The sequence below is a fragment of the Phascolarctos cinereus genome, unplaced genomic scaffold, assembly GCF_003287225.1.
Source record: "Phascolarctos cinereus isolate Bilbo 61053 unplaced genomic scaffold, phaCin_HiC Scaffold_9;HRSCAF=440, whole genome shotgun sequence".
Classification (NCBI taxonomy): Eukaryota; Metazoa; Chordata; class Mammalia; order Diprotodontia; family Phascolarctidae; genus Phascolarctos; species Phascolarctos cinereus.
In genome coordinates, this window is record NW_027556402.1 from 150924256 (window position 1) to 150950798 (window position 26543).

Here is a 26543-nt window from a genome sequence, read left to right on the forward strand (position 1 = left end):
TACACTCTATCCTTTAGAGAGCTCACCAACTTCCATGGTTGTGATTATTATCTCTCTGCAGATTATTCCCAAATCTACATATCTAGTTGTAAAGCTGCCTTCACCTGCCCAAACTCCCATACTGTATTATCAACTATATCCTTGACATGAGCCTCTGAATATCTTTTATGTAACAGTGTGCACCAAAAAAGTTTAACAACTGATTCCAGAAAAAGAAAATGGACCCAGGAAGCATGTTTAAGTTTAATCTGCATTATTACTATTTTCTCCATCACTTTCTTAAGTCTAAAAAAATCAACAAAATAAGAAATCAATCTCTGATTTGTAGTGCTTGCTAATTTTGGAACTATAAATGCTCACACTGAAAATTTATAGAATTGGCTGAACAATTTGAGCTGGCGTGTGTACCTCATACCTTATATCTCTTGCAACCATCTCCAATTTGTTAACACTATTATTAATAGTATTATTAATAATAATACTTAATAATTATTTTATTTCCTAAGAAAGGCAATTCTATTGCTATCATTTCCTATCTCTTTCCTTATTATTTGTGTACATAAAGATAGATAGATAGATTAGATTAGAGTTTTCTTCATTATTAGGAACAACTAGAGGATCATTTTGATTGAAAAAGAAAGTATATAAAGATGAGTAATATGAAATATGTTGGTAATATGAGTAATATGAAGAAAATGATGTGGGAGCATGACTGTGAAGAGCTTTAAATATCAGCTGAGAATCAAACACACATAGCTGAATTTATCTATATAGTCTATATCTATTATAATTGTATGTTACATATACACAATTATCCCATATGTGAATAATGGGTATGTGCAATATATACACATCTGTATATTATTTATTATATTTATACTATAAATTATACATAATTCATAGTATATAACACTATATAATATATTGGATATTATATATGTATATTTTATTCATATATGTATACATACATGTACATCTTATGTGCAAACATATTTACAATGTGAACATACATGTAGATCTACATGTGTATATGTACACACATATAGACATGTGTATATATATAGTGTGTGTGTGTGTATATATATATATATATATATATATATATACACACATACACACACGCACAAACATATACATTGCATACACAAACACAAATATGTATGTTGTGTATCTGGTCATTAGCTTCAAATTTAAATCCCTTCACAATCTGGCTCCCAAATACATACTTAAATTTAATTCATGTTACTTACCTTCATATGCTCTCTGTTTCAACCAAAGTGGCCCAATAGCTGTTCCTAGTAGAGAAAATTCTCTCTCTTGCCTATGTGGTTTTGCAAAAAGGCAAACAACAAAAGTGTTGACTTCCACAATGACAATACAATTATCATTTATACCATGATTGAAGGTTTGCAAAATGTTTTCTATGTATTATCTCATTTGATCCTCACAGCAACCATTGGAAGTAGGTGTTGTTATCTTCATTTTACAAATGAGGAAACAAAGGCAGAGAGGGTAAGTGACTTGCTCAGGATCACATAGCATCAGAGGCAAGATTAGAACTCAGGTCTTCCTGACTGTATCTTTAACACTATATCTCCAGAGCCCCATTACTGCCTCCACAAGTCTTTCTGGATGCACAACTACTTCATCTATATTAAAGAATCTCAAGATTCCTTCAAAGCACAAATCATTTGTCCCCACTGATGCAAAGCTTTCCTGACACCAACAGTCATTTATTAGCTTTCTGTCCCTCTTGAAATGACTTTGTATATACATTCTATTTGCTATTTGTTCTTCATTCTATTTACTTACTTGTGTACATGTTATATCCCTGAATTACAATGTAAATACTTTAAGGATAAAAACTATTTTATTTTTGACTTTGCATGTCTGGTGCCCGGCAGTGTTTTGCTTATAATTGGCATGTAATGTGTGTTTATTGAATTTAACAATATTAAAATGTATGAGACCTACCTAAGATTGACTATATAAGACTCTTGTGTAATAGACTGAAGAAAAACTGTCAGAGCTTAGCAATTTCACAATCCTACAGAAGCAGTCATTGGGCAAATTGATAAGATGTTGTAGAGATGTCCCTTATTTAGGAGCTTAATTAATTAATAGGACTAAATAATAGGGACTATAAATGGAAAAGTAAATCAGATAGACAAAACTGTACCTGGTAATTTCAAGAAGCTTTAGGAATATTGAAATTGGATTTAAATTTTCAAGCTATTTTGAAGGCTTCTAACTATTCAAAACTACTTATAATTATAACTCACATGGCTGATGTGGGAATGAGTGTGATGTGTAACAAGAAGACAGATAAGATGAAACATTCTGTAACTTGTAACCCTAGAAAATTAATGGTTGGGGAAAAACAAATTTTTATCAAATGCAGAAGAGACACCTGGTAATTTCTTAGGCTTTAAATAAGTACAAGTCATTTCAGTTTTGGAAGAGGACTTACTTTATGGACTGATCATCGAACTCTGATGTGGATAAAAACTACGGATCTTCAATAGCAAGTTACAGAGAGAGTTTTGTGGAAGGAGAAGCTTTAAGACTTACAAGAGAATATGCATTCTGTTGTGAGTTGAATATTTATTGGCAAACGAGCCTTCTTATAAGGGAAGGATGAATATGGATCATCTTGTTGACCTACTCAAACTAAATAGGGACGATAGCCTGAATTTTCATTGTCAGAGATATCCACTTTAAGAATTTACCGGGAGACATGAGAAAAATCCACGAGATAACTTGATTCAAAAGATGTTTTGTCATATTCAGGTATGCTTAGAATATTGAGAAGAAGGGTAAGTTTGATTTTTAATGGCAACTACAGATAGTAGAATGCAGAGGAATATCATCAATCTGGTACTGAAGTTAAAATGGAATGTGGAAGGATACAAAGGCAGTTTGTGGAAACTAAGGCTGTATTGATGTGTTATAAACGATTCATGTTTGTTTCAGAAGAAGGGAAATTATTGCATCATTTATAAAGAGGTTGTTGCTATTCCACTTTCAAAGACACATGCACATTGAGTTCTTCTTTCCCATAATGGGAATGATTTATCACTGAATCATCATATTCTGGAGATCATTGGCATGCATGTGAAAAATAGTTGACCAGGGTCAAATGTGAAGTTGTTATCTATGGAGCTGAGTGAAGACAGCTGGTCTTTAAGGGAATGAAATTCACAACTTTGGCCAACTTAGTACTTTGTGTTATTTTACATATTAAAAGTTAAAGTTTTGGTTTTGGCTTTCTGTCATTTCTTCATCTTGTCCTTTTCACCTTTGGTAATCTTGCCATTTTTTTCTGACAAGATTTTTGGGGACAATGGGACTTTTTAAACAGCCCATCTAGAATCCATAAGCTTGTTTCCTTACTCTTTAAGAGAGGATTTCAGTGAAAGGTGGAAGGTTGTCTAAAGTTGATGAGATGTAGGGAATTATTGAGTGGAAAAGAAGATGTAGGACATTTTGAAGGGACAAAAAGGTTATAGTGATCATGAAATCAGTTTGGGGTTGTGGATACTTATGGAAAAGATACTTAGGTGCTTTTATAAGGAGATAAATATGGTCAAAATGACAGCCAAAGTGAATGATTGTGCATCTTGAACAACAAGACACTTAATATCAATAAAATGAAAATAGGAAAATCAATGATGAAAAAGTTAAAGGTTTTATATTATGCCTTAGAAGATAAATTAAATTTGATTTTGTTATATACACATAAACCTTTCTTTAAAGGTTTAGGGAAATTAAAGAGGTATTTAAATGCATCGACTGTTCAAGCCACAAAGGACATTAGACCATTGTCTCTTTCAAATCCCCATTTGACAGATGAAGAGAAGTGAAAGGACTTGTCCATGAAAACACAGCTAACAGGTGGCACAGCCAGCACTGAACTTATGTCCTTGAACTCCCAGGCCACAGTTCTTTCCAACATTTTATGCTGAGTTTTCAAAAGGAAAATGTCTCTTTATCAGTAAAATGCAGAGGTTAGATAGATGTTCCCTGCAGTTCCTTCTAGCTCTGAGTCAATGACTATATGAGATGCTGTGCTAATGTCACTAAAATGCAATTTTGCGGAACAGAGAATTATCATTGAAATAAAGTATAGAACAAAGCAGATTGCCCTTGTATCAGATTCATCCTTGCACTCTCATCTTGTGCAGCATATACAGTTAGAAGCATGACCTAAAATGGCAAGTATTCCTGTTCAGGTTAGTGATGAACATTCATAATGACATTAGCCTAAGAGGAAAAAGTAGCACAGCAAAGACAATTGGGAACAATGAAACACACACATTGTTATCTCAAAATCATTAGCCACTCTAATTGTCCAACGCAAGTTGCAGGACTAAATTATAATTAAAGATTCTAATTACAATGTCTGCAATTAAGTTAAAATCTTTTATTTCAACATTTAAAAATTCATGAGTAAGAAGGTAATTAAACTTTGGAATGTGCTATGCTGACAAGATGACAAAGTTTGTGGTGGGTGTGTGCATTTAAGCAATTTAAAATGCTTTCATTTTCCCTTCTACAATTGGAGTGTCTATTCCTAGAGTAAGAATGAAGTTATTTGCTTTAACTATATACACACACGCATGACATGAACATATGATGTACATTATATAGGTATGTATATACATTTACCAATATTCATGTATGTATGTGTGTTTGTATCTAAAATTTTCAGTTGAATTAAGCATAACCACCAGTCATCATACTTGGGATAATGCTGCAGGGCATCACCCCTAATCTAGGGGCAGTCAGGATGTTGGAATATTGACTTTGAGTAATGAAAGTATAGGAAGAAACCTGTACTTTCTAATGTAGAGCAGTTTAACCTGTATTCTGAAAGTTCATGCTAGTTATGCTAGTATACGGTCATGCTAGCATGAGTAGACAAGTAATATTAGAGCTAGGATTTTTTGTCACTATCAATTAATAGCCACTTATTACTCACCGGCTGTGTTCCAGAAAGTATGGAGTTAGAGAATCAGAGCACACATGCTGATAATTAGTCTGTTAAAGTCATTGTTCCTGTGTTTGCATTCATGTGCATGTATGGAAAATTCCTCCACTCACTGAAGATCACCAATTTGTATGCAGTTTATAATCCTGGAGAGTGGACTGTTACATTGAGAGGTGATTTATATATGCATATATGTGTCTATGTTTACTCTGATGTATATACATTTGGATATTCATGCATTATATATTCTAGTATATATCCACTTGTATCTATCTGTATTGTTCAATGGATCTGTGATTTCATTGGTGGGGCCACTTCTCTATAAATGCATAGCCCCTCACTTTCCCCCAGGTTCTCATCTTGTACCATTTTCCCATGTTTTCTGATAAATTATTGATGACCTAATATGTTATCTGCTTTCACTCTTTTCACCTTCTCAATTCATACTCAGCCACCTCTTTTTCTAATGATATGTATCCTCAGTGTTATCTTTTATGCCACTCCTCCCATAAAAGTCCCCTCAGCTGAATCTCCATCAGAGAATAGAACTAGCAGTGTCAACTAGAGTGGTATAGGATGTTGTTGACATTTTTTGCATGTATGTATATTTGCATAAATGCTAGAGCCGTCCATATCTTCCATAATTTAGCTACTTATTTAAATACTTCCAGGAACTTGATATAATTGATGTGGATATTTCCACCAAACCAATGCAGTTTGACTAGTCTCCATTCACCTTAGCAAAGTTGCTGTGAATCATCATCATTGTCTTTAAACATCAACAACCTACCCCCAACCCCAATCATCACTTCTCTGAGTATGAGCTCCTTTGAATTTTATTTCACTAATCTTGTTACATAGACACCCAGTTCATCTTGGGACCTATGCTAGAATCCTTTGTAGAAGCTTCCAGAGATCATATATGAATGGCATATAACTGTTGAGGACCAAGATCACTTCACTACCAAATTAGCACGTTGGAATAAAATTTTTGTAGAGGACCAAAGTTTTACGGTAAATATAAAGACTTGCTGGATTAATTTATAGAGAAGCTTTGAGTCTTATCCTCCTACATACGTGTAAAACATGGTTCCACTATATTTTCATATTGCTACTTGATTACTCTTACAATTTTCATTGAGGGGAGTTTAGAGGTATACACTTTTTGTACTTAAATTTAAAAAAAAATTAAGGAAAGGAAACAGTATTTTCCTTTCTTGGCACATGGCCCACACTCACCTTCTCATGAAGATGGTAGGGCACAATTAACAATGTTTTAAAAAACAACATCCAGGCTTCCTGTTTTTCACCTTTGTGAAGCAATTGCCACTTACACATTTTTTACTGAAAAACTTAATGAACAGGTTACTTATAAAAGTTATTTCATTGTAAGGAATTTAAGCCATATCTCAGTTTTGTAAGAGACCTCAGAGACCAGAACAACAATGCTTAACAAAATACCAGTGACCTTTAATGTTCTAGTACTGGTTTGAAGACATAGCTAGGGAATCCCAGTATGACCAGAGGCATACAGTTCCACCAGTTTTGTTTTCTTAATTGTTAGGGATATTTCCTTTATATGAAGCCAAATTATTGCCTCAACAACTTTCATGCTTTGGGGTAAGTTGAACAAGCCTAACTTCTTTCATTTGTTAGTCTTTCAAAAAGTTGAATACCCTTCTCCACCATGTCTATGTGTGTGTGTGTGTGTGTGTGTGTGTGTGTGTATGTATGTATGTATACATGTATATATATATATATATATATACACACACACATATATATATATATAATGTATATATATAATGTATATGTGTGCGTGTGTGTGTGTGTGTATGTACATATTTTATTCTCTAAGGTAAATTTCATTGCTTCTTTTAATCAATTCCTATGTAACATAAGCTTAAAACCTTTTTCCATCCTAGATTACACTTGAACTGCCACATTCCAGTTTATGAATATATAGATGAATGAATTAATTATTTATCAAATGCTTACAATGGGTCAAACATCATGTTGAGTGTGAGGGACAAAAATATAAAAGCATAGACCTTGTTATCAAGGAGATTTTGTTCTGACAGCTTGAACTATATAGCGGAGTTGTGGTAAGCGGAGTGTATCTTGTTTTTTTAAATTTCCAGTGATGGTGAATACAAGCATAAAGAATTAGATTGATATGCCCTTTGAAGAAACAATGACAGAGTTGTTTTGATTATGGATCAAGAAACAGATAAGAGGTGGGATAGGGAGTGTATATATAGGGAGGCAAGATCATTGGAAAAAAGATGCCTGAGAAGTATGACAGGGAGAAGTATGGCCATAACCAAACCTACATATAGTTGGTATTTACTAATCAGGATTGAAAAGGTCAAGAGCAAGTGGTCAGGGGGTGATTGTGGTGGTAGTCAGATTTTGACAGGCTATTCAAATTTTACTTTGGCCAGGGCAAGATATAGTCGTATTATCAACTCTTGCATCCTAGACACTGCACCTGCTTTAATGAAATTTAAGATTGTATTAGCTTTCTTGGGTATTATAACATATTGTTGAATTATATTAAACTTGTAGTCCACTAAGATCACCAGGATAATGGATGATTCATGCATGGCCACATGGTATCATTAAAATAATACTCATGTTAAAAGTATGTGTAAAAAGATCAGGCTTTGGGAGAAATTTTACATCATATGAGGTCATTTCCCCCAGCAGGTTCCCATCATTTTCAACTCAGCAACTAGTTTCTTCTTGTTGGCAGTTAATAAATGTATTCAATTGAAATGAATCATCAGAGAGATTATTTGAAAATTTATTTCTCAAATAAGCTGAATTTAAATTTATTTACAAGTATCTGATATGTATTAATATTAACAGAAGGTTAATGTAGGAAGAGGTACCATTTTTTCAAGTGATTATCACTATTATTATTATAAAAGCATACCTTTTATTTCTCATACTAAGAAAAATGACTATGAATAAACTCTTGATTCAAACTATAAAGAAAAATATGTATTCAAAGTAGTTCTCAAAAGCACTCTATATGCAATAGAAGAAGGCCATATCATAACATGAATATAGAATAGATCTACAATTAAGTTGGATATGGGAACTAGGATGGACAACATTGGGAATATTGTGTACTACTTTTAGAGATCCGAAACTGCCCAGATATACTGAAGTTCATCTATTTAACACTGATACTCTCCCATTGCTGCTACATGCTATATTACAGAGAGTCATGGAACACCACAGTCTCATAAGAACAAATAACCCAAAATATAATGGAAACACATATATTCTAGGTATATGGGATATGGTATGTTATTAGTGAATTTTTTATTAAATTTGTTGTAAAATTGATTGTTGAGAGTATGTATAATTGGGAAAAGAGAACGGTTTTGTAGTAAGAGTGGGAGAAAACAGCTGAATCAATCCACATGATATGAAAAGAAATACCGAATGATTGCCCTTTCATAAAAAGACATGAATAAGAAACACATGATTGAGACGGCATTGGTAGTTAGATTCTTTAACTGTGTATAAGGGGGATCTATACTAATTAAATCAAGAATGAAACTAAATAGATAGTATTTTGAAGGATCTGCAATCTTAGTGATGTGGTTACTTCAATGATACAGATAGTAATTCATCAAAGCAATTTTAATCAGTGCAGCTTTTGTCCAGATTCTCCCATAATTTCTCCAGAGGAAGTTTGTTCAATATGCTAGGAGCCATATTTTTATATTTTGTGAACACTAATAGGACACAGCCAGTGCACTGCTTAAAACTCACTTTTATTATGTGGCATTGGCAACATACTGTACCCCACTCAGGCCCATCATAGGATTCTCCATAGCTTTTTGTATTATCTACAACTTCATTCATTTAACTCTCTTGATTTCATCAATATGTGATGATTCATTAACAGATAGAATCATTGGAATAGTATTAGTGTTAACAATAATATGGAATAGATTCTCCATATCTATAGACAGCAAGGTTGCATAATGAATATAGAACTGGACTTGGAATATTTAAATCCTCCTGTGTGACTTTTAGGAAAATAATTTATCCTCTCCCTCAAGACTCAGTTTGTTCCTTTTTAAAATGAGGAAAATAATTTTGTTTTCTTTTAAACTGGGTTGTTTTGAGGATGATATCTATCTATCTATGTATATATAGATATAGATATACACACATACATACACATATATGTGTATACATATATGTGTGTGTATGTGTACATATATGCACTATATATGTTTGTAAACATTAAACTGATATATGAATATTAGCTATTTTATCTATGTTTCTATTTAATTGAGAGTCCCACTCAGTAGATTGTCCATCTGCATTTATATTAAAATCAAAGTAGACTTTTTTTTCATCCAAATGGTTTTTCTTATATGGATAGCTATGCCTTCTAAGTAGAAGACAATAGGAAACTACAAATTTTATTTCTTTTTTGTGTTGTCAAAATTTTACCATATCATTACTACATTAGCAACTTTGAAATTGTATAGATAAAACTATTATTTTGGTAAATGTATGGCTCATACACAAACAATTATCTAAAAATGCAAAAGTTATCACCTCTTTCATGAAGACACTTGTAAATGCAGATACATTGAACAAACTCAGATCTGGCTTTTCATAGTCATACACAGGGAAAATTTTCCTATGCTTCGTGATTGGCATTATCTGAAAAGGCTAGTTGGCATTTGCAAAGATCCTCTTAGCTTCTTGGTTAATGGCAAAGAGTTGCAATAACAGAATTGGCATTTTTGAAGCCATTTTTCTCCCAGTTTATGACAGAAAAGAAAACTCAGGAACACTTTTGATCGATATAAGAACCACAGTTTATGACTGCATGGAGGTGATCATTTGTGAAATATTATTTTTAAAGCTTTTGATAAAGAAGAGATTGATTTGTTTTTACAATTTTTGGGAAAAATCATATTGTTAATGTTTATTGCTGTATCTCTCCCAAAGTTATATATGAACAAAGAGGGCTATTTTCAAATCAATGTAAACTCATTATTTGGTAGCTGTGCTTCCATAGGAAATCAATATTATTAAATAGCAGTCATTCAACAACTAAGTTAATAGGATAATGGAGCTAGAGCTGGAAAGGAACCCAGGAGGCATCTAGTCCAACTGCTTCCCTTTTCAGAGGAAGAACCCAAAGCTCCAGGATTTTAGGTAACTTTCTCAAGGTCCCACAGCTGGTAAGTACATCTATGTTCTCATGATACTTGAATACTTGGATCAGAGATGGGAGTGGGGGCTAAAACAGATTAAGAAAGAAACAGAAATCATATTTAGGGTTTTACTGAGCTTCTATAGCAATATTTCAAGGTCAAAGATTTGTTGTTTCCTAAGTGTTATATCTCCTTCTTCTGATGTGTATTGCCACTTTATAAATTAGTAGTAAAGTCTGAGACTTGAATAAGACTCAGTTACTAAAGTGGCTTATACATTTTTCAGATGCCTGAACCTGTAGTCAGCAAGTCCCAAGTTCAAATCCAGGCTGAGACACTTGAACTTTGTAAACCAGGGCAAGTCACTGAAACTTGCTTCATTTTCTTCATCTGCCAAAATGAGAATCATAATAGCACCAACATTGAAGAATTGTTGTGAGGATAAAATTAAATATTTTAAATGTACTTTTCATGCCTTAAAGCACTATATAATTGCTAACTATAATAATAATAGTAATAATAATAATATTTCTAGGTCTCGGATTTCAATCCACACCTCCTTCATTCCAAGTTTCATACACTATGTGCTAAATAAAACTTTTTATATGAAAAATAGTCATATCATATTTATGTACAAAACCACTTCATTTATGTAAAGGGTCAACGAGGTGGGACAGTGAATAAAAACTTTCAAGTGGCAAACGTTTTTCTCCATTTCAAAGGGATATTCCAGGGAGATAAGACAGTTGAGTCATGGCATCACAAGAAAAGCTGGATACTTTTTTTAAGTTATTGAACTTAAAAGTTTAAGTTCTTGAACTTTTACAGCTCTTGTGTATTTTTTAAAAGATAGATTCCTTTGTTGTTGTTATTATCATTCATTTATTTTAGCCCCTGGATGCAAGCATACTTGCTAATCACTCAGAAGGGACAATGAACTTACATATCTTTGGGTTCTTATGATTATTCTATATTAAAAAAAAAGTTTTTGAACAAATATGGACATCAGTGATTTTTTTTTTCTTTTCCAGCTCTTGTAAATAAGAAAGAAAATGATAAGGGCCTCATTACCTAAACTTGTAAGAAAGGAATTAAATAGTTTGTACTCTAATCATGTAACTACCTAGTTGACTCACCTACATGTCTGAAGTTTCCTCATAAAATATTTTGACAGCTGGATATGAAAACATTAACATTAGAGAAGGACACCCACTGGCAATTATCTGTGGTGGTAGAGAGTTGTTAGGGACACTAAGAGGTTAAGAGATTTGCCCTGGGGTACATACAACTAGATGTGTCAGGTACAAAGCAGTTCATGAAGAAGGGTGTGGTTAGGAGGCAACCACAAGAAAAAGGAGCTTCTGTACAGGACTCCAGCATAGCTAATTGCATACATTGCCTTTCACTGTGTATGCTGCTTATTGTCATAATCCAATTAGCTTTAATGAGCACTTATTATATGTATATTAAAAAGATGATTGGGTAGTACATAAAGAGTTTAAAATGGAATTAGGAAGATCTGGATTCAAGTCACCCTACCAAAGTGTATGACTATGTGATGCAGCATGAGTTGTTTTTCATCATAGTGCCCTCAAACAGATCTCTAAGCCCATACCTTTGAAACCAGGTATTGATCTTCATTGTCACTAGAAGTTTCCTCTTCTGGGAGATCCCTATAAAAATGAAATCACAATTCTGGTCTTGCCAACTTGCAAATATTCACCATAATACTAATGCTAGTTTTATATTCTCATGAGGATTTGAACATTTAAAAACAAGTCTCTTGTTTGCTAAGTTGTGCTTTATTTTGGTATTTGACAATTACTACTGTGCTAAATAATCAAGAATGCAACTTTGGCCATTTTTGCTGCAAGTGCTATTTCTAAATGATTAAACTCAGGTGCTTAACATCTTTCAGAAAACATGTTGCAGTACATTATCGAGGGCAGTGAAACAGAAACAGAAGATCAGCTTTATTCACAATTGCAAGTTGGGCATCCTATGTTCACCCATCTGAAACTGATTTCTTTCCTCACAAAAAGCCACTTCAAGGGCTTTCCCTTATCGGAGCCTGCAGATATGTTGATTCTAATTGAAATTTCATCTCTTTTATTGCAAAAATTCTTGAAAGGAATCACAGAACAAATGTAATCTTATCCTTCCTGAGTGGTGGTGACTTTATCTCTTCTTTATGTATATCTTTCAAAACATTCAATTTGCGAACATGACCAATTCAATTTTCCCACCTTCAGATGAAATCCTCATTGGTTTCTCTATATAGCATAGGTAGAATTAAATATGGTTTAGATATGGCATTGGAAAGTGATTTCAGAGATATTGACAATCAGGGCAGACCCATATTTTAATTTGTGTTTTTAAATGAGAAAGTCTCAGTTGTGTGTGCATCACTGTTAAGTAGCTTTCTATCTTCCAAAGAAGCCCTATACTTTAAATTAGTTTCTCAGATAAAAACAAAAAAACTTCCATGAACTCAAAAGTACCTGATTCAATCAAGATGACAACTTCATATTTAGTCAAAATCCTTCTATTGAGAATAAAAAAGAAACACTAATAGTCTGCCTGGAATGACATAGACACCAGGAAGTCGATGATGATTCATGGGGACCTGACTGTCCTCATTAGTCAGAACTTTTTGTCTTTTGCTTCTGGGTAAACTGCTACCCACTCTTTATTAGGATTAGCTCAGGAAACACAAAAGAAAGAAAGAAGTCAGATAGTTTTCTTTTCATTCCTGTGCCCCTTTAGACAAGCTCTCCATGCTATTCTGTTCCACAGGCTGTAGTGAAGTGCTATTCATCTTCATTTTCTGTGAACCCAAGTGAAAGAGCCCAGTAATAAAACTATAGTTTTTGTTCTTATAAATCTATCGAGCTAAATAAATAAGTACATACTCAAAGCTGCTTTGAAAATGGATGTTTATTTTGTGAGAAATGTAAAAAAAAAATTCCCATGTCTTTTATCACCCAAGTTTTGGATTTGAAAGAGGGGAGATGGATCTTGGAAAGTCAGTTCCATATTCATTCTCCAAAATCACAATACTAGTTAATATAATAGGAGAAATTATTTCCATTATACTCAGATTACTTGAAATATAGCACTCTTATGAACAGAAATGGTCTACGTTTATGGCTTTATTATAAGGGGAAGATAGACTTTAAAGTTATGTCAGTCATGGATTGATTTTCATGAAAATAACTGCCTGTTTTCTTTTCCAGCATCGATTTTCATTAATTATATAGTTCCCATAGTCTTGAAGGGTGCGGGGGATCTATTTTCCTTCAGAATTATTTTCCCTCTTACAGGAATACACAATAGATGTTTTCTTCCGTCAAAAGTGGAAAGACGAAAGGTTGAAATTTAAAGGCCCCATGAACATCCTCCGACTGAATAACCTAATGGCCAGCAAAATCTGGACTCCTGACACTTTCTTTCACAATGGAAAGAAGTCTGTGGCTCATAACATGACAATGCCAAACAAGCTTCTACGCATTCAGGATGATGGCACTTTGCTGTACACAATGAGGTAGATTTTCCATCCTGTTGCATTTATTTGCTCAGAAATGGGCATACTAGGTTATCAATCAATGCAGTCTCTCAGATATTTGCTTATTTAGACTCATTGTTATTCATGTTGTGTGATTAGAATGGGCAAGATACATTGCTAAGTTTTTAAGAAGCTAGATTATGTAGAATGAGGGATAAATAAGACTATAAAAAATAGTAATGGAACCCATGATAGAAGTAAAGGAAAGGAGCAGATGGTAAGTTAATAGTAATTTAGATAATGGTGATAATATTAATATTGCCATGATTTTCCAAGATATTTGTTAATAACAATTCTAATAGTACTTTAAAGTCCTTTATGCTTCCTATTAAATGTTTTCACATCTCAAGTCCTATTAACTTGTGAATTTAAGTTTTTAATCACAAGATATTTTACATCTTATTAGAATAGGTTTCTGAATTGAAGCATTCATAATGTGCCTTTAATACATTTTTCCATTGAAACAAGTAGAAATATATGTTCTGTAACTTCATACTTATGGATGTATACATCTTTCTTTGGAGTCAGGATTTTTTTTTTAATTTCTGTTGGGGTCAGAGGGCAGAGTAAAGATAGTGGGGAAAATATTTCCTTAGTATAGGCAATTTTCCTTGTGAGACCTCCCTGTATCACACTACATGTAATAAACCTTTGCGGAGTTCTATGTTTTGCCTCTCAGACCAATAAATGCTAGTTGATTAGAATATCAAAATCAATGGGTAGATCATTAGTAAATGCAGAGTAAAATCACACATTCATATTATTCAGTGGGTATCTTATGAAATAAAATTTAGGAATGAATTGGTTACCACAATTTTCATATGTAATGAAATCAACAGCAGAGGTAAAAGTTTTAAAACTGCTACCCCCAAAAAAAAAATCTGTTCCACTTTCCACAGATTTTTTTCCCCCTATAGTTAACAGGTATTATTTTTAGCTAACTTGAGGGAAATCAAAGTGAACACTAGAAAACTGATGGTAGGGGCAGCTAGGTGGTGCAGTGGACAGAGCACTGGCCCTGAAGTCAGGAAGACCTGACACGTAACTAGCTGTGTGACCCTAGGCAAGTCACTTAACCCCAATTAGCTAAAAACTAAAAAAAGAAAAAAAACTGATGATAAACCAAAGACACAAGTTTATAGGAATTTGCTTTATTCTTGGAAATATTAATAGCTATAAGAAAATATTATGTTTTGATAGATATGAGTAGCCAGGAATGTTAAGTGGTGAACATATAATGTTACAGAGATAAATATATCTCTGTTGGTATGCATCATATTGTATTCAAAAAAGATTTCAATTGTGGAAAAAATAAATCCCAGAAGCATACACAGATCCCTTTGTTTACTTTTGTCTGTGATAACTCAATTCTTTAAGATTAGCCATGCTTAGTTACTGTTATTGAATAATAGTGAGGAGATGGTTATTCATTGTGACTGTTTCATCTTGATTCCTATTTCTAGAACCTGATTGGAGGGTAAGAGTTCTTGTTGATGCTGAACTTTAATCAGATTTAGTTCAAGATAAAAAATGGGACTTAATTGTAGTGTTTAAATTAAATGAAGGAAAATGACTTTTCAGAATGTTGGGAACACCATATTTTAGGAATATATAAGTTAAAATATTGGAGTTATGTAGACTCTCAATGCCAAAAATGAGGAAAGCCATGGTGGGGTGAAAAATTACTCTTGACTTTAAATCCAAAGAAATGGGTTTTTGCATTAGCTCTCTCAACTGTGGGATCTCACTTTTTTAAACCTCTGTGGTTTTTTTTTTCATATGTAGAATGTGAGATTAGACTACATGACTTCTAATCAATTTCCTGAATCTGTGAGACAGATATTCCGTTGTCATTTTCATTTAGGACTAGTTCTCATCCATCCTGAGTAGAAAATATCAAACAAAAGTTTGGATAATTTTCTTATTAATACAAAAGCCATATTAATTTGTTCTGTTTACATGCACTCAGCCCAATAGGTGATATTATACCTTAGGTTAAAGACACAAAAATCTAATTTAAAATCTATTCATCTACTTAGATTTCTGTTTTTTTTTCAAATTCCAATAGTTTTAAGCTGTGTATTTTAGGGGGATCTGGCCAACTGTTTCTTTTTTTTTCTTCTTTTTTTTTTGTTTTATAAACATTGGTAACTAGAAGCTACATATATATATATATATATATATATATATATATATGCACATTACTTGTCTTTTAAAAATCATTCAGAATTATATGATAAAAACAGTCCTTAGCAAAATCATCATTTCTTTGTGCTTTTAAACAGATGAATTGTGGCATTACTATGGGTAACCCCCACCCGAACACACACACACATACACACACATGCCAGAAAATAAAATCACTATTTTCTGCAACCTGAAATTGTCTTATCTTTATGTCAATTTAAGTGTATTTTTCCATCATGCCTGGTTTTGGGACATCTGGTTAACTCTTCTGTCTTTTGCTGAGTGATGAGATAAGGCTTCCTAAGCATCACAGAAATGGAAACTATTAGGAACTTAATTTACCTGCTTATCACCTTAAGACAATGTTACAATCTCATCTTCTCTGTGGCTTGATTAACTTAAATGTAATTGCTTTATCTTGCTTTCAGGATTAACTTAAACAAAAGACTTGTCTTTCAACTTTTAGGCTTACTGTGCAAGCTGAATGTCCAATGCACTTGGAAGACTTTCCAATGGATGCTCATTCATGTCCTTTGAAATTTGGCAGCTGTAAGTATATGAGCAAATGTACAGCTTTTGCTTCATTGGGATTATGCACAATCAAACAGTACTCATTTCTTTGCAGAGTCACCTCTGGATATCACAAATTAACCAACTATATCATTAGCCATGTCTTTATTATCAGTGTATCAATCACAAGCATTTACTGAGCACTTTATGGATTTATTGCAATTTGTTGATCCACTGCTTTTTTAACTGCTTACGTGTGCAAGACAGAATGATAGGCAAGACGAAATTAAAAAAAAATTCCTCCTCTCAAGGAGCTCTTATATTCTACTGAAGGGATAAAAGATGTAAATACATATGTATGTGATTATTTGAGGAAGAATGAGAGAGCTGAAACAAATAAGATCACAAGGAAAAACTTCCCGCAGAAGCCTATATCAGTGTATTTTTTCTCCTGGGAGATAACATCAGAAGTAATTAGAGGAAAAAAACTACTATCTAGTAATTTGATAGGCAGAAGGTTAGGAAAGTAGTAAGGAAGGAAGCTAATACAAAGAGTATTCTAAAAGGAGGTGGAAAACTTGTAATCTTGTACAAGGGTTTTTTTTTTTAATAACACTTAGGGTTTCATTTTCCTTTTCTTTCAAATAGAAGAGGTTATGCTAGGTTATATCTAAATACTTTTCCAGCTTTAAATCCCCTATAATCTTAGATTTAATCAGTTTAAGAAACATGTATTAAGCACCAACAATTTGCCAAGCATCTTGATACAAAGAAAAAATGAAAATAGTATATAGCATTAAAGGGCTTATAATCTACTTATAGTATCAACATTTCCCACCTGACCACTTTCATAGATTTCATGATTTTTAGAAACTCATCATTCTGCAAAATGAAATCAACTCTGAAACTCTTACTTCCTCAGGTCATTTCCCATCCCAGCTACAGGATTTGATTGTGCCCTCCCCCAAGGCCCACCAAATAATCTCTCCCCCTTCAATTTATTTCTATCTGTCATGTTTCCCATTAGGTTATGTGCTCTTTGATGGCAGGGACTGTCATGCTTTTCTTTGTATTTCCAAATTTTAGCACAGTGCTAGGTACATAGTAGGTGATTAATAAATATTTATTGCCTGACTCACTACTTGGTCTCTAAGGTCCTATCCAAACTAAGAGAGGCTATGATTTTATTTCAACTTTTAGATTACTATTTCACTCATGGAAACATTTATGTATTTATATAATTACCTTTGGAACAGGCCCTTGCTTGATACAAAGTCATCTTATATTGCAAAGTGTACATACATTAGGAATGAGCTTACCAATTCTGAATATATAGTAATCTCTCCACTTTCAAAAATCTCTAATGGTAAAGCTTTGGAAAAAAAAAAAAGATTGTATGGCACTACCATTGCAGCTTCCTAACGTAATGAAGTTTAGGATATTTGGTATTCTGATATTAACTGGGGAGAAATAATTTACCTTATTTTCTAGATACAACCATTGCTGGATATATAGGGCATATGTCAAGGCTCTGGGCCTTTGACCAATTAGCACTTGCAGGAATCCTCTGGATCAGATGGCAGCATCATGCTATCTGAATCACAGAGGAAATGTCAAGTACCTGCTCCCTGGTATAAAGCATTGTTGTGAAGAGTTCCAGATTCATTCACACTTCAAAGGAAGCTTCTTTTCTGGATGCCATATTCCTTTGAGCAACCACCATATTCCTATTTCCTTTACAGTGGAATATTCCAGGTCACTCTGTGAATCAACACCTCTTCCTACAAAAAAGGGGGTATTTGGTCTGGACCTGCAGCTTCTAAAGTGAAGGAATCCTCTACGATGAAACTCTGTGTAATTTGGCAACTGTTGTACAATTTACCACCATTGCCTGTCAGTACCTTGTGCTCCTTAGAAAGCTCAAGTGTGTCACATCGAAGTCTGGCTGGCAAAATAACTATAGAATATCTTTCTTGTTTTCATGGTTTTATAGGATAAGAAACTGATCATCATTCATGCTGCATCTTGTTCTTCTGAAGGGGCCTGACCATACACCATATCTGTCTCTTTCTCTTTCAATTTCTCTTTCTCTATCAATGTCCCAGTCTCTCCCTTTCTCTCTCTCTCTCTCTCTCTCTCTCTCTCTCTCTCTCTCCTCTCTCTCTCTCTCTCACACACACACACACACACACACACACACAAACATAGTTGTTGTACAGTCATTTCAATCATGTCTTACTCTTTGTAACACTATTTAGAAGATGACTCTTCCTGACTTTAGGCACATCACTTTATTTAACTGTTCCATCTCTCTTCTCTCTGTCTCTCTCTTTATCTCTGTCTCTGTATCTGTCTCTCTGTGTCTCTGTCTCTCTCGCACACACACAATCTTTGATTAACTACAAAATCCTTTTTATTTTCATGGAAAAGATCTCTTCAGATCTATGATCTCAATTGAATTCTGATAACAATCTCTAGAAACAATATGAAATGTTGACATCAGAACAGTGTAAATGAGAGTGGATACAAAACAGAAAGCAGTTCTTTTTGACTTACATAGGTTGCATTGCAAAGAGAAATCAAAATTTAAGATCAAAATAAAAAATGTAAGCTAAATGAGTAATTCAGGACAAAAAACAGCTATTGGACCAAGATATTAAATACAATTTTTAAAAAGACAAATTATTCAGAATACAAGAATAAAAATGAAAGAGGGATTATTCAAATGTTTTAAATGAGACAAATAAAAGATTCCTTTAAAATACAGCACTAACAAAGTGGCAGACTATATATAATGTAGTGATCTGGAACACCTGGGTAAGTTTGCCCAATGAGTGATACCAATAGATGCTAGCAATGCCAAACTAGAGGAAGTTCTCCTGCTTTGTGTTAGTTTGTTATCATTCATTTTCTGTTCTTGGTCTGCCATTCTCTAGAGTTCTGAGGAAGAGGCTATAAGAATGATGGTGAAAGAACTCTTACAGATTAGCTTGACCTCCTGCTAAATGAGAATTCCACATTGCTCATCTCATCCTTTATTGTTCATCTCAAATTCCTTTCTCTCTCAAAGCTAGTCATTTTCCATCCTTTCTCACTTTTTTTTTCCTGATGCACATAATATTTAAAAAGTAATTTATTTTCATCAGAGTTACTTTTGGAATACCTACATTTTCTGCTGGTAGACTCAGGCCTTTTAAACCACTGAATTTTGGCATGATTCATATGCCAAAGAGGCAGCTAGGCACCATAACTTAAAGACCTGAGTTTAACTCTGGGCTAGACAGTTATTAGTTCTGTGACCCCAGGCAAGTCACTTATTCTTATTTGTTCAATTTCCTCAACTGTAATATAATAACAGAACCTACCTCACAAGATTGTTTTGAAGATCAAATGAAATAATGTATGTAAAGTACTTGCACAGTGCCTGAGATATAATAGGTGCTATATAAATGCTTATCTCTTACCCTGCCCCATTCTCCTATATTGCCGGGAGGTAGTGAGCTTTGTTCATTCTTATAGTCATTGTTTTCCTTCTTGTTTAAGAATGGTAACAAGACTAAAATCACTTTGGGATATATATCACTTTCTAATAGAAGAGGAGTAGTCTATTACTATATTTCTAACTTTTAAAATCTATATGACTTTATAACTTTCATTTCCCATGTGTTCTTATATTTTATTATTTTACCCTTTATAGAGTTTAAGCTACTTGTTCAGTTTGTTTCAACAATGATTAAATTAAAATCTAAACTTTTGAATAATTTTGTAAGGATAATTTTGATTCATTTCTGAAGATTCCCCACCCTCCCAAAATAAAACTATGAATGAAATCTTTGGTGCAAGAAAAATGAAAGATTAATGTAAATATATGTTAGGATTTTTAAAAAGCCAAAGCAAGGATAAAAAAAAATCAGTAAGTTTGCACTTTCTGGTCATTTGATTCAGCTTAGAAGACGAAGTTAGGCTAATTAATAAAATACTGCCGCCATTAGTTTTTTACAGCAAGTTTCTTTGATAAAAACCTCATTTCTCAAATATATACAGACCCAGTCAAATTTATAAAAATAAGAGCCATTCCCCAATTGATGGACAATAGATATATACAAGCAGTTTTCAGAGGAAGAAATCAAAAGTTTTATAGTCATATGAAAAAAAATGCTCTCAGTGACAGTTGATTACAAAAATGCAAACCAAAACAACTCAGAGGTACTACCTCATACCTATCAGAAATAACAAATGCTTGGGGGGAAGTGAAGGAAAATAGGTACATTAATGAATTGTTAGTGTAGTAGTGAACTGGTCAAACCATTCTAGAGAACAATTTGGAATTATGCCCAAAGGGCTATAAAACTGTCCAATACCATTCCAGCAATACCATTCCTAGGATTCTACCCCACATATATCAAGAACAAGTAAAAGGACCTATATGTACAAAAGACATTTATAGCACTTCTTTTGTGGTGGCAAAGAACTGGAAATTGAGAGGATGCTCATCAGTTGGGAAATATGATTGTGATGGAGCACTATTGTGTTAAAAAGAAATTATGAGAGTGGTGGTTTCAGGAAAACAACAACAACAACAACAACAACAACAAGAACAGGGCAAAACTTATAGGAACTAATTTAAAGTGAGAAGAACCAGAAAAACATTGCACACAGTAACAGCAATATTGTAAGGATGATCAACTGTGAAAGACTTGGCTGTTCTGATCAATACAATTATCTAAGACTGTTACAGAGGACTAAGGATGAAAAACTGTGATCTACTTCCAGAGAGAGAACTGATGAACTCTGCGTGTAAATTGGAGTATAATTTTCTCACTTTATTTTTTTGCTTCTTTTTTGTAGTACAACTAATATGGAAATATCTTGCATAATTTCACACGTATGATTGGTACATTGTTTGCTTTAGTGAATAGGGGACGGGTTGGAGGGAGGGAGAGAATCTAGAAGTCGAAATTTAAAAATAATGTTAAAAATAAGTTATAACTACTAAGTAAATATTAGCTATCATCATCAGCATCCTCTATCTCCTTTTAGAGACTTTCCCTGCTCCTCACAGTCTGTAAGAATTTTTGTAATGTCTCCAATATGGAGCTTTCTTATGAATGCAAAACCTGCAGCAGCATATTGTTTTAATTTTTGAGGTTAGTCTGTATTCCAATCAGTCAAAAATTTAAAAAAAGGAGTGAAATTGCCAATTGAGTTTTGTGAATTCTTTTTAATGCTATTATATGTGTTATTTATGTAATCAAATATTGCTGCCTTTTGAAAATAGATGGCAGTGAGAATCATTCAGAAAAGTAGAACTTTCTCCCATATAGCTCACAAATTGAAATGTCCAAGGTCCAAAAGCTAGGCATTACTTGGCATTCATCAAGTTAATTGCTAGGAAGAATTACACATCATAAAACTTACTTTTGATGTTTCCCCATAGAAAAGTCATTAGGATTGGCTAGTTGAAAGCAAATGCTTACTAAATAGTATAATGACTAATATATGACTTAATCAATATGATGCTAAGTCTGGAAATATTGGAAATATTTACTTACAAATAGCTTTTTAACATGTATCATTCCATGGCCATGCAAGATAAAATATGTTTAGCATCAGCTACTTTTATCATCATTCAAGTGAAATTTTGAGGGATAGTTCTTTTAAAGCGTTAGGGAAACATATATCCAATTAATGATTGAAAGAATGAAAAAAAATAATTTATACAATGCTTACTCTGTGAAAAACACTATGCTAAACACTGGGGGATGCGAGCCAGATAAGCATAGCAGAACAGTTCCTGCCTTTAAGGAGCTCATAGTATAATAGAAGGAGACAATGCATAAATAAAAATTTCAGCTCTAAGTCAAATGGAATGGCCCTGTTTTCCTTATGACGCAGTGGTTATGTAGATAGTAATACATCATCGGCAACGTCATTTCCATTAGTAAAACAACATCAGTTTTTGATGGTATACCATTTGACAGTGCCCAAGATTTTGTTGGTTTCTTTTCTGAGTCTTCAGTAGCATTGGCCACTGTGTAACTTCAGAGACAATTGCCAAGGCCTATTTTGACAACAGTTGTTCCCCTGTATGATGGCTACAGGGGCTAGCCTGGAAGAAGAGCAAGTGGTCTGCAGTTCCCAGTACAATCTCACTGGCTATACTCACCTCAAAGTGGATTCAAATTAGTGGGTGATACAAGTACTTCACATTGTTTGTAGCCAAAATCATGAAACAGAATGTGGGAGAAAAAGAAAAAGAAATACTATATGCCTCCTCACTCTGTGCTCATGGATATAGTCATCCAATGAACTCTATAAGCACTAAAGAACCAATTTTAGAAATGTCATTTGCAACATAGCTATCATTCTGATTTTGCATTGCAATGAATTCATCTCTATTATACATGAAATATGTCTTTCCAGCTAAGTCGTTATTTCCTAACTAGGTTATATTTAGTTCAACAAACAGAACACTTTGGACATAAAGATCATTGCCTAGTTCTCATGCCGGTCTTACAGAAGCCACTTGTTTCTTTATGATAATTTCTCTCTCTGTTTGACATTAGGGACTTTTTTTTTCTTGTTGCTCATCTTTTTATGGGTCCTCTGAATTTAAAGAGACCTCATATCTACATGTGGAGCCATAAGCTAAACTTAACTATAGCTAGCTCATATGGGCATTGTGGAAATGGAGAAAAAGAACAGTTGTGTTTGAGTTCTTAGTTTCTTTCCTGCAACTCATACTAAAGTTGTTTTAATTTTAGTAATACCATTTGGCTCTAAAACAGCATGAATGGGAAATATAAATATACTTGATATTTTGTCCATGGTCCTACTCTGCAATTTCCAGCTGTGGATGTTTTCTACTAAAAAGCTGACATGCTATTTTCTCCAATTTTTCTTTACAGATGCATATACAACCTCAGAAGTCACCTATATTTGGACTTATAATGCATCTGATTCAGTTCAGGTTGCTCCAGATGGATCCAGATTAAATCAGTATGATCTTCTAGGCCAAACAATTGGAAAGGAGACAATTAAGTCTAGTACAGGCAAGTTAAAGACAAATGAACATAAGATCAATTGACTAAGAATCAAAGTGAGATATCAGAAGTGTGATTTGTTGGCTGAAATATAAAATTTGTTTAAATAGTAATAATGTCTTTCCCCAAGATTTCATTTTGCTCTTTGCCCCAAAATTTAGTTACTTTCCCACTTCATTTCATTTATTTATTTCCCATTGTTTCTGATTACATTTTGAGTGTACAGCTCCTGATTTCTAGATAATTACCTTTGGCCTTTTATTGTAGCGTGGAAAAGCTGCTGCTCAGGATACAAAGCACACTAATCTATGAGAAGACAGCTGTGAGGATTAATTAGCTTACATCTGGCAATAATTAAAACCCAGGGAATAGAGAAGAAGCCTGCCATAAGGATCCCAACAGGACTGAATGAACTGAATTAGTTCTGACAGAACATTGGGAATCCCGCAGTTGGTATTTGGGCTAAAAGTGAAAGAATTGGGTCAAAAAAATCAGCTGTGTAACAACAGAAGAGTGACTGGAGATCAGTGCTTAAGGTTCTAGATTAAAACAAAAAACAGAGTTAAGGCCAGTAAAATAGTCCTCAGAGTTTACTGCTAGTGGGCATGAGAAATCTGAAGAGGTCAAGAAACCCTAGCATCAGGGAGAGTCTGTTGATACACAATGTTTTCACAAATCATGCTTCTGAAGAAAAACACTTCTAAGGGTACTGTATGTCCACTTTTAAATTATTGGTAGATGTTTAATTTCTCTCAAAGTATTGTTGGGATAGAAAATGGTATATTCACATTTTTAAATGTGCTATGGTTAGGATTTTTTAAAATGACAATTTCTCTAATATCTTCAGATCTCTCCAAATGCTCAATCTATTTAGACAATATTATTCTTTTCAACTTTCTAATGAAACTTTTTTTTCATTTTCATGTAGGTGAATACACAGTTATGACAGCACATTTCCACTTGAAAAGAAAAATTGGTTATTTTGTCATTCAGACCTACCTACCTTGTATTATGACAGTCATTCTCTCCCAAGTTTCATTCTGGCTAAATAGAGAATCGGTACCTGCAAGGACAGTCTTTGGTGAGTTATTTCAGGGACACATCAAATTATAGATGTATGTTACTGCTCCTTGTATATTTTAGTACAATGTTAAATCAAGTCATCAAAAAACTCATTGCAAAGTTGACTGCAAGAGGGCAAATTTTTTTTTGTCAGTGACAATCCTCAAAGATCATCTATTAATGTGTCTGTATTGAAAAGCAGCAAATCTGCATCCACAAAGAGTATCCACTTTGAAGGCATGGCAGGTCTGGGCATAGAAAGCATTCTAAGGGCACTACTGAGTTATATGGATGACAATTGTGTTTAAATGCAGAAAAATAATCCTACACTTGTAATCTTAGAACCTCCAAGACAAATAGGATTTAGGACATCGTGTAATACCATCTTTACCTAAAGAGCAAATTCCCTCCACAACATCACTGAGAAGCCATCAATCCTGGTAGAAGTCAATATCCTTTGTCAATGCTTCACTAAAAAAGTCACACCCAGAAAGAATATCATGTTCCAGACGTAGACTGACAAGGGGGGAATGGGAAAGATAACTATTACCTCTCATCTTTTAGTTGCAATACTCCTACTATTGTCACTTAATATTGTATTAGCTTTTGAGTTGCCATCTTTTGATGTATGTTGAAATTATGTAAAAATATAGGCCTTTCTCATAAATAATTCCCATACTCTATATTTATGCATTTAAACCTGAGGATAACCATTTATATTCATAAAAAGTTTGTCATATTTATTTCAGTACAACATTCCAGTTTCTCAAAATCTTTTTTTGATGCTAATTCTGTCACTCAAATTAAACATTAACTATCCATCCCAGTTTCATGTCATCCCCAAATTTCACAAGCATACTGTCTCTGTCTTCATTTAATAACTGATAAACATCACACAGCCCTAGAGAAAATGACAATGAATTGTTTATATCATCCACAGCACCCAAAACAATTATAAGCTTCCAATAAGTATTTGTTGGATTGACTATTTTAATCTGTACTGGCCTAGTACTTTTCCCTGGGAAGACAGAATCAGGCTCTTGGTCTATTGCTCTACTTATGATGAAGTTACAGAAGCCCTACTATACTTACAGATAGTCAAACTTTAGCTACCATGATGGCTACATAGGATGGGAATTTGAATTTCATATGAATAGATGGGTGGAGATTTACTAACCTTAAATGGTACCAAAAACTTGGGCTGTAAACTAATGTAGAATTTTCAAGTTCAAAGGGATATAAGTTAAAATGTTTTAAAAGGGGAAATATGATTTTTTTCTTTTTCTACAGAAGGACTTTAGATGTTTTAAGTATATAGTATTTATTTCAGCACATACCTATATAATATATGTTAATGTACATGTTACTTAGAATTTGTCATCATTGATTACACATATATGTGTGTAAATACACAAATGTATTGAAATATGTGCTTTTAGAGGCAAGGCTAGACTAGCTGTCTGCATGGGAATAGTCAAGTCAACAAACATTTATTAATAAGATTATTGCATCATAGATTTATAGGTAAAAGTGTCTTCTAGTCAAAAACTCTCCTTTTCCAGATGAAGAATTGAAATTCAGAGAGATTAAATGATTTTTACATGATTACATGTGTGTGAATGTGTGTATACATATATACACATATATGCATGTATATAAGTATATATTTGTAGCACACATACGTAAGTATATATTCACACATAATATATTTATATTAATATATATATTCATAATATACATGTGTGTGTGTGTGTGTCTATATAACACCTTGGATACATATGTGTCTATGAATTTATATATGTAAGGAATGGCAGTGGGGTTGGGATCGAAACTTGGTACTCTAACTCCAAAACTGGCAGTCTTTTCAACTTCAGCAAGTTGTCTCCATATAGTCATGGTCATAATCAATAAGCATTTATTATATGCCTATTATGTAACAAACACTGTGCTAAGAGCTAGGGATATAAATAAGAAAAAGAAAGACAATC

General features: G+C 33.5%; 1 protein-coding gene across 1 annotated transcript in view; it reads left to right on the forward strand.

The window, feature by feature from the left end:
• GABRA2 (gamma-aminobutyric acid type A receptor subunit alpha2) overlaps positions 1–26543 on the forward strand; it is a 136421-nt gene that overhangs the window by 74678 nt on the left and 35200 nt on the right. Inside the window, exons 5-8 of the mRNA XM_020990682.2 lie at positions 13512–13732; positions 16407–16489; positions 23359–23502; positions 24422–24574. Of these exons, the coding sequence (XP_020846341.1) occupies positions 13512–13732; positions 16407–16489; positions 23359–23502; positions 24422–24574 (601 nt within the window). The remainder of the gene's footprint in view (positions 1–13511; positions 13733–16406; positions 16490–23358; positions 23503–24421; positions 24575–26543) is intronic.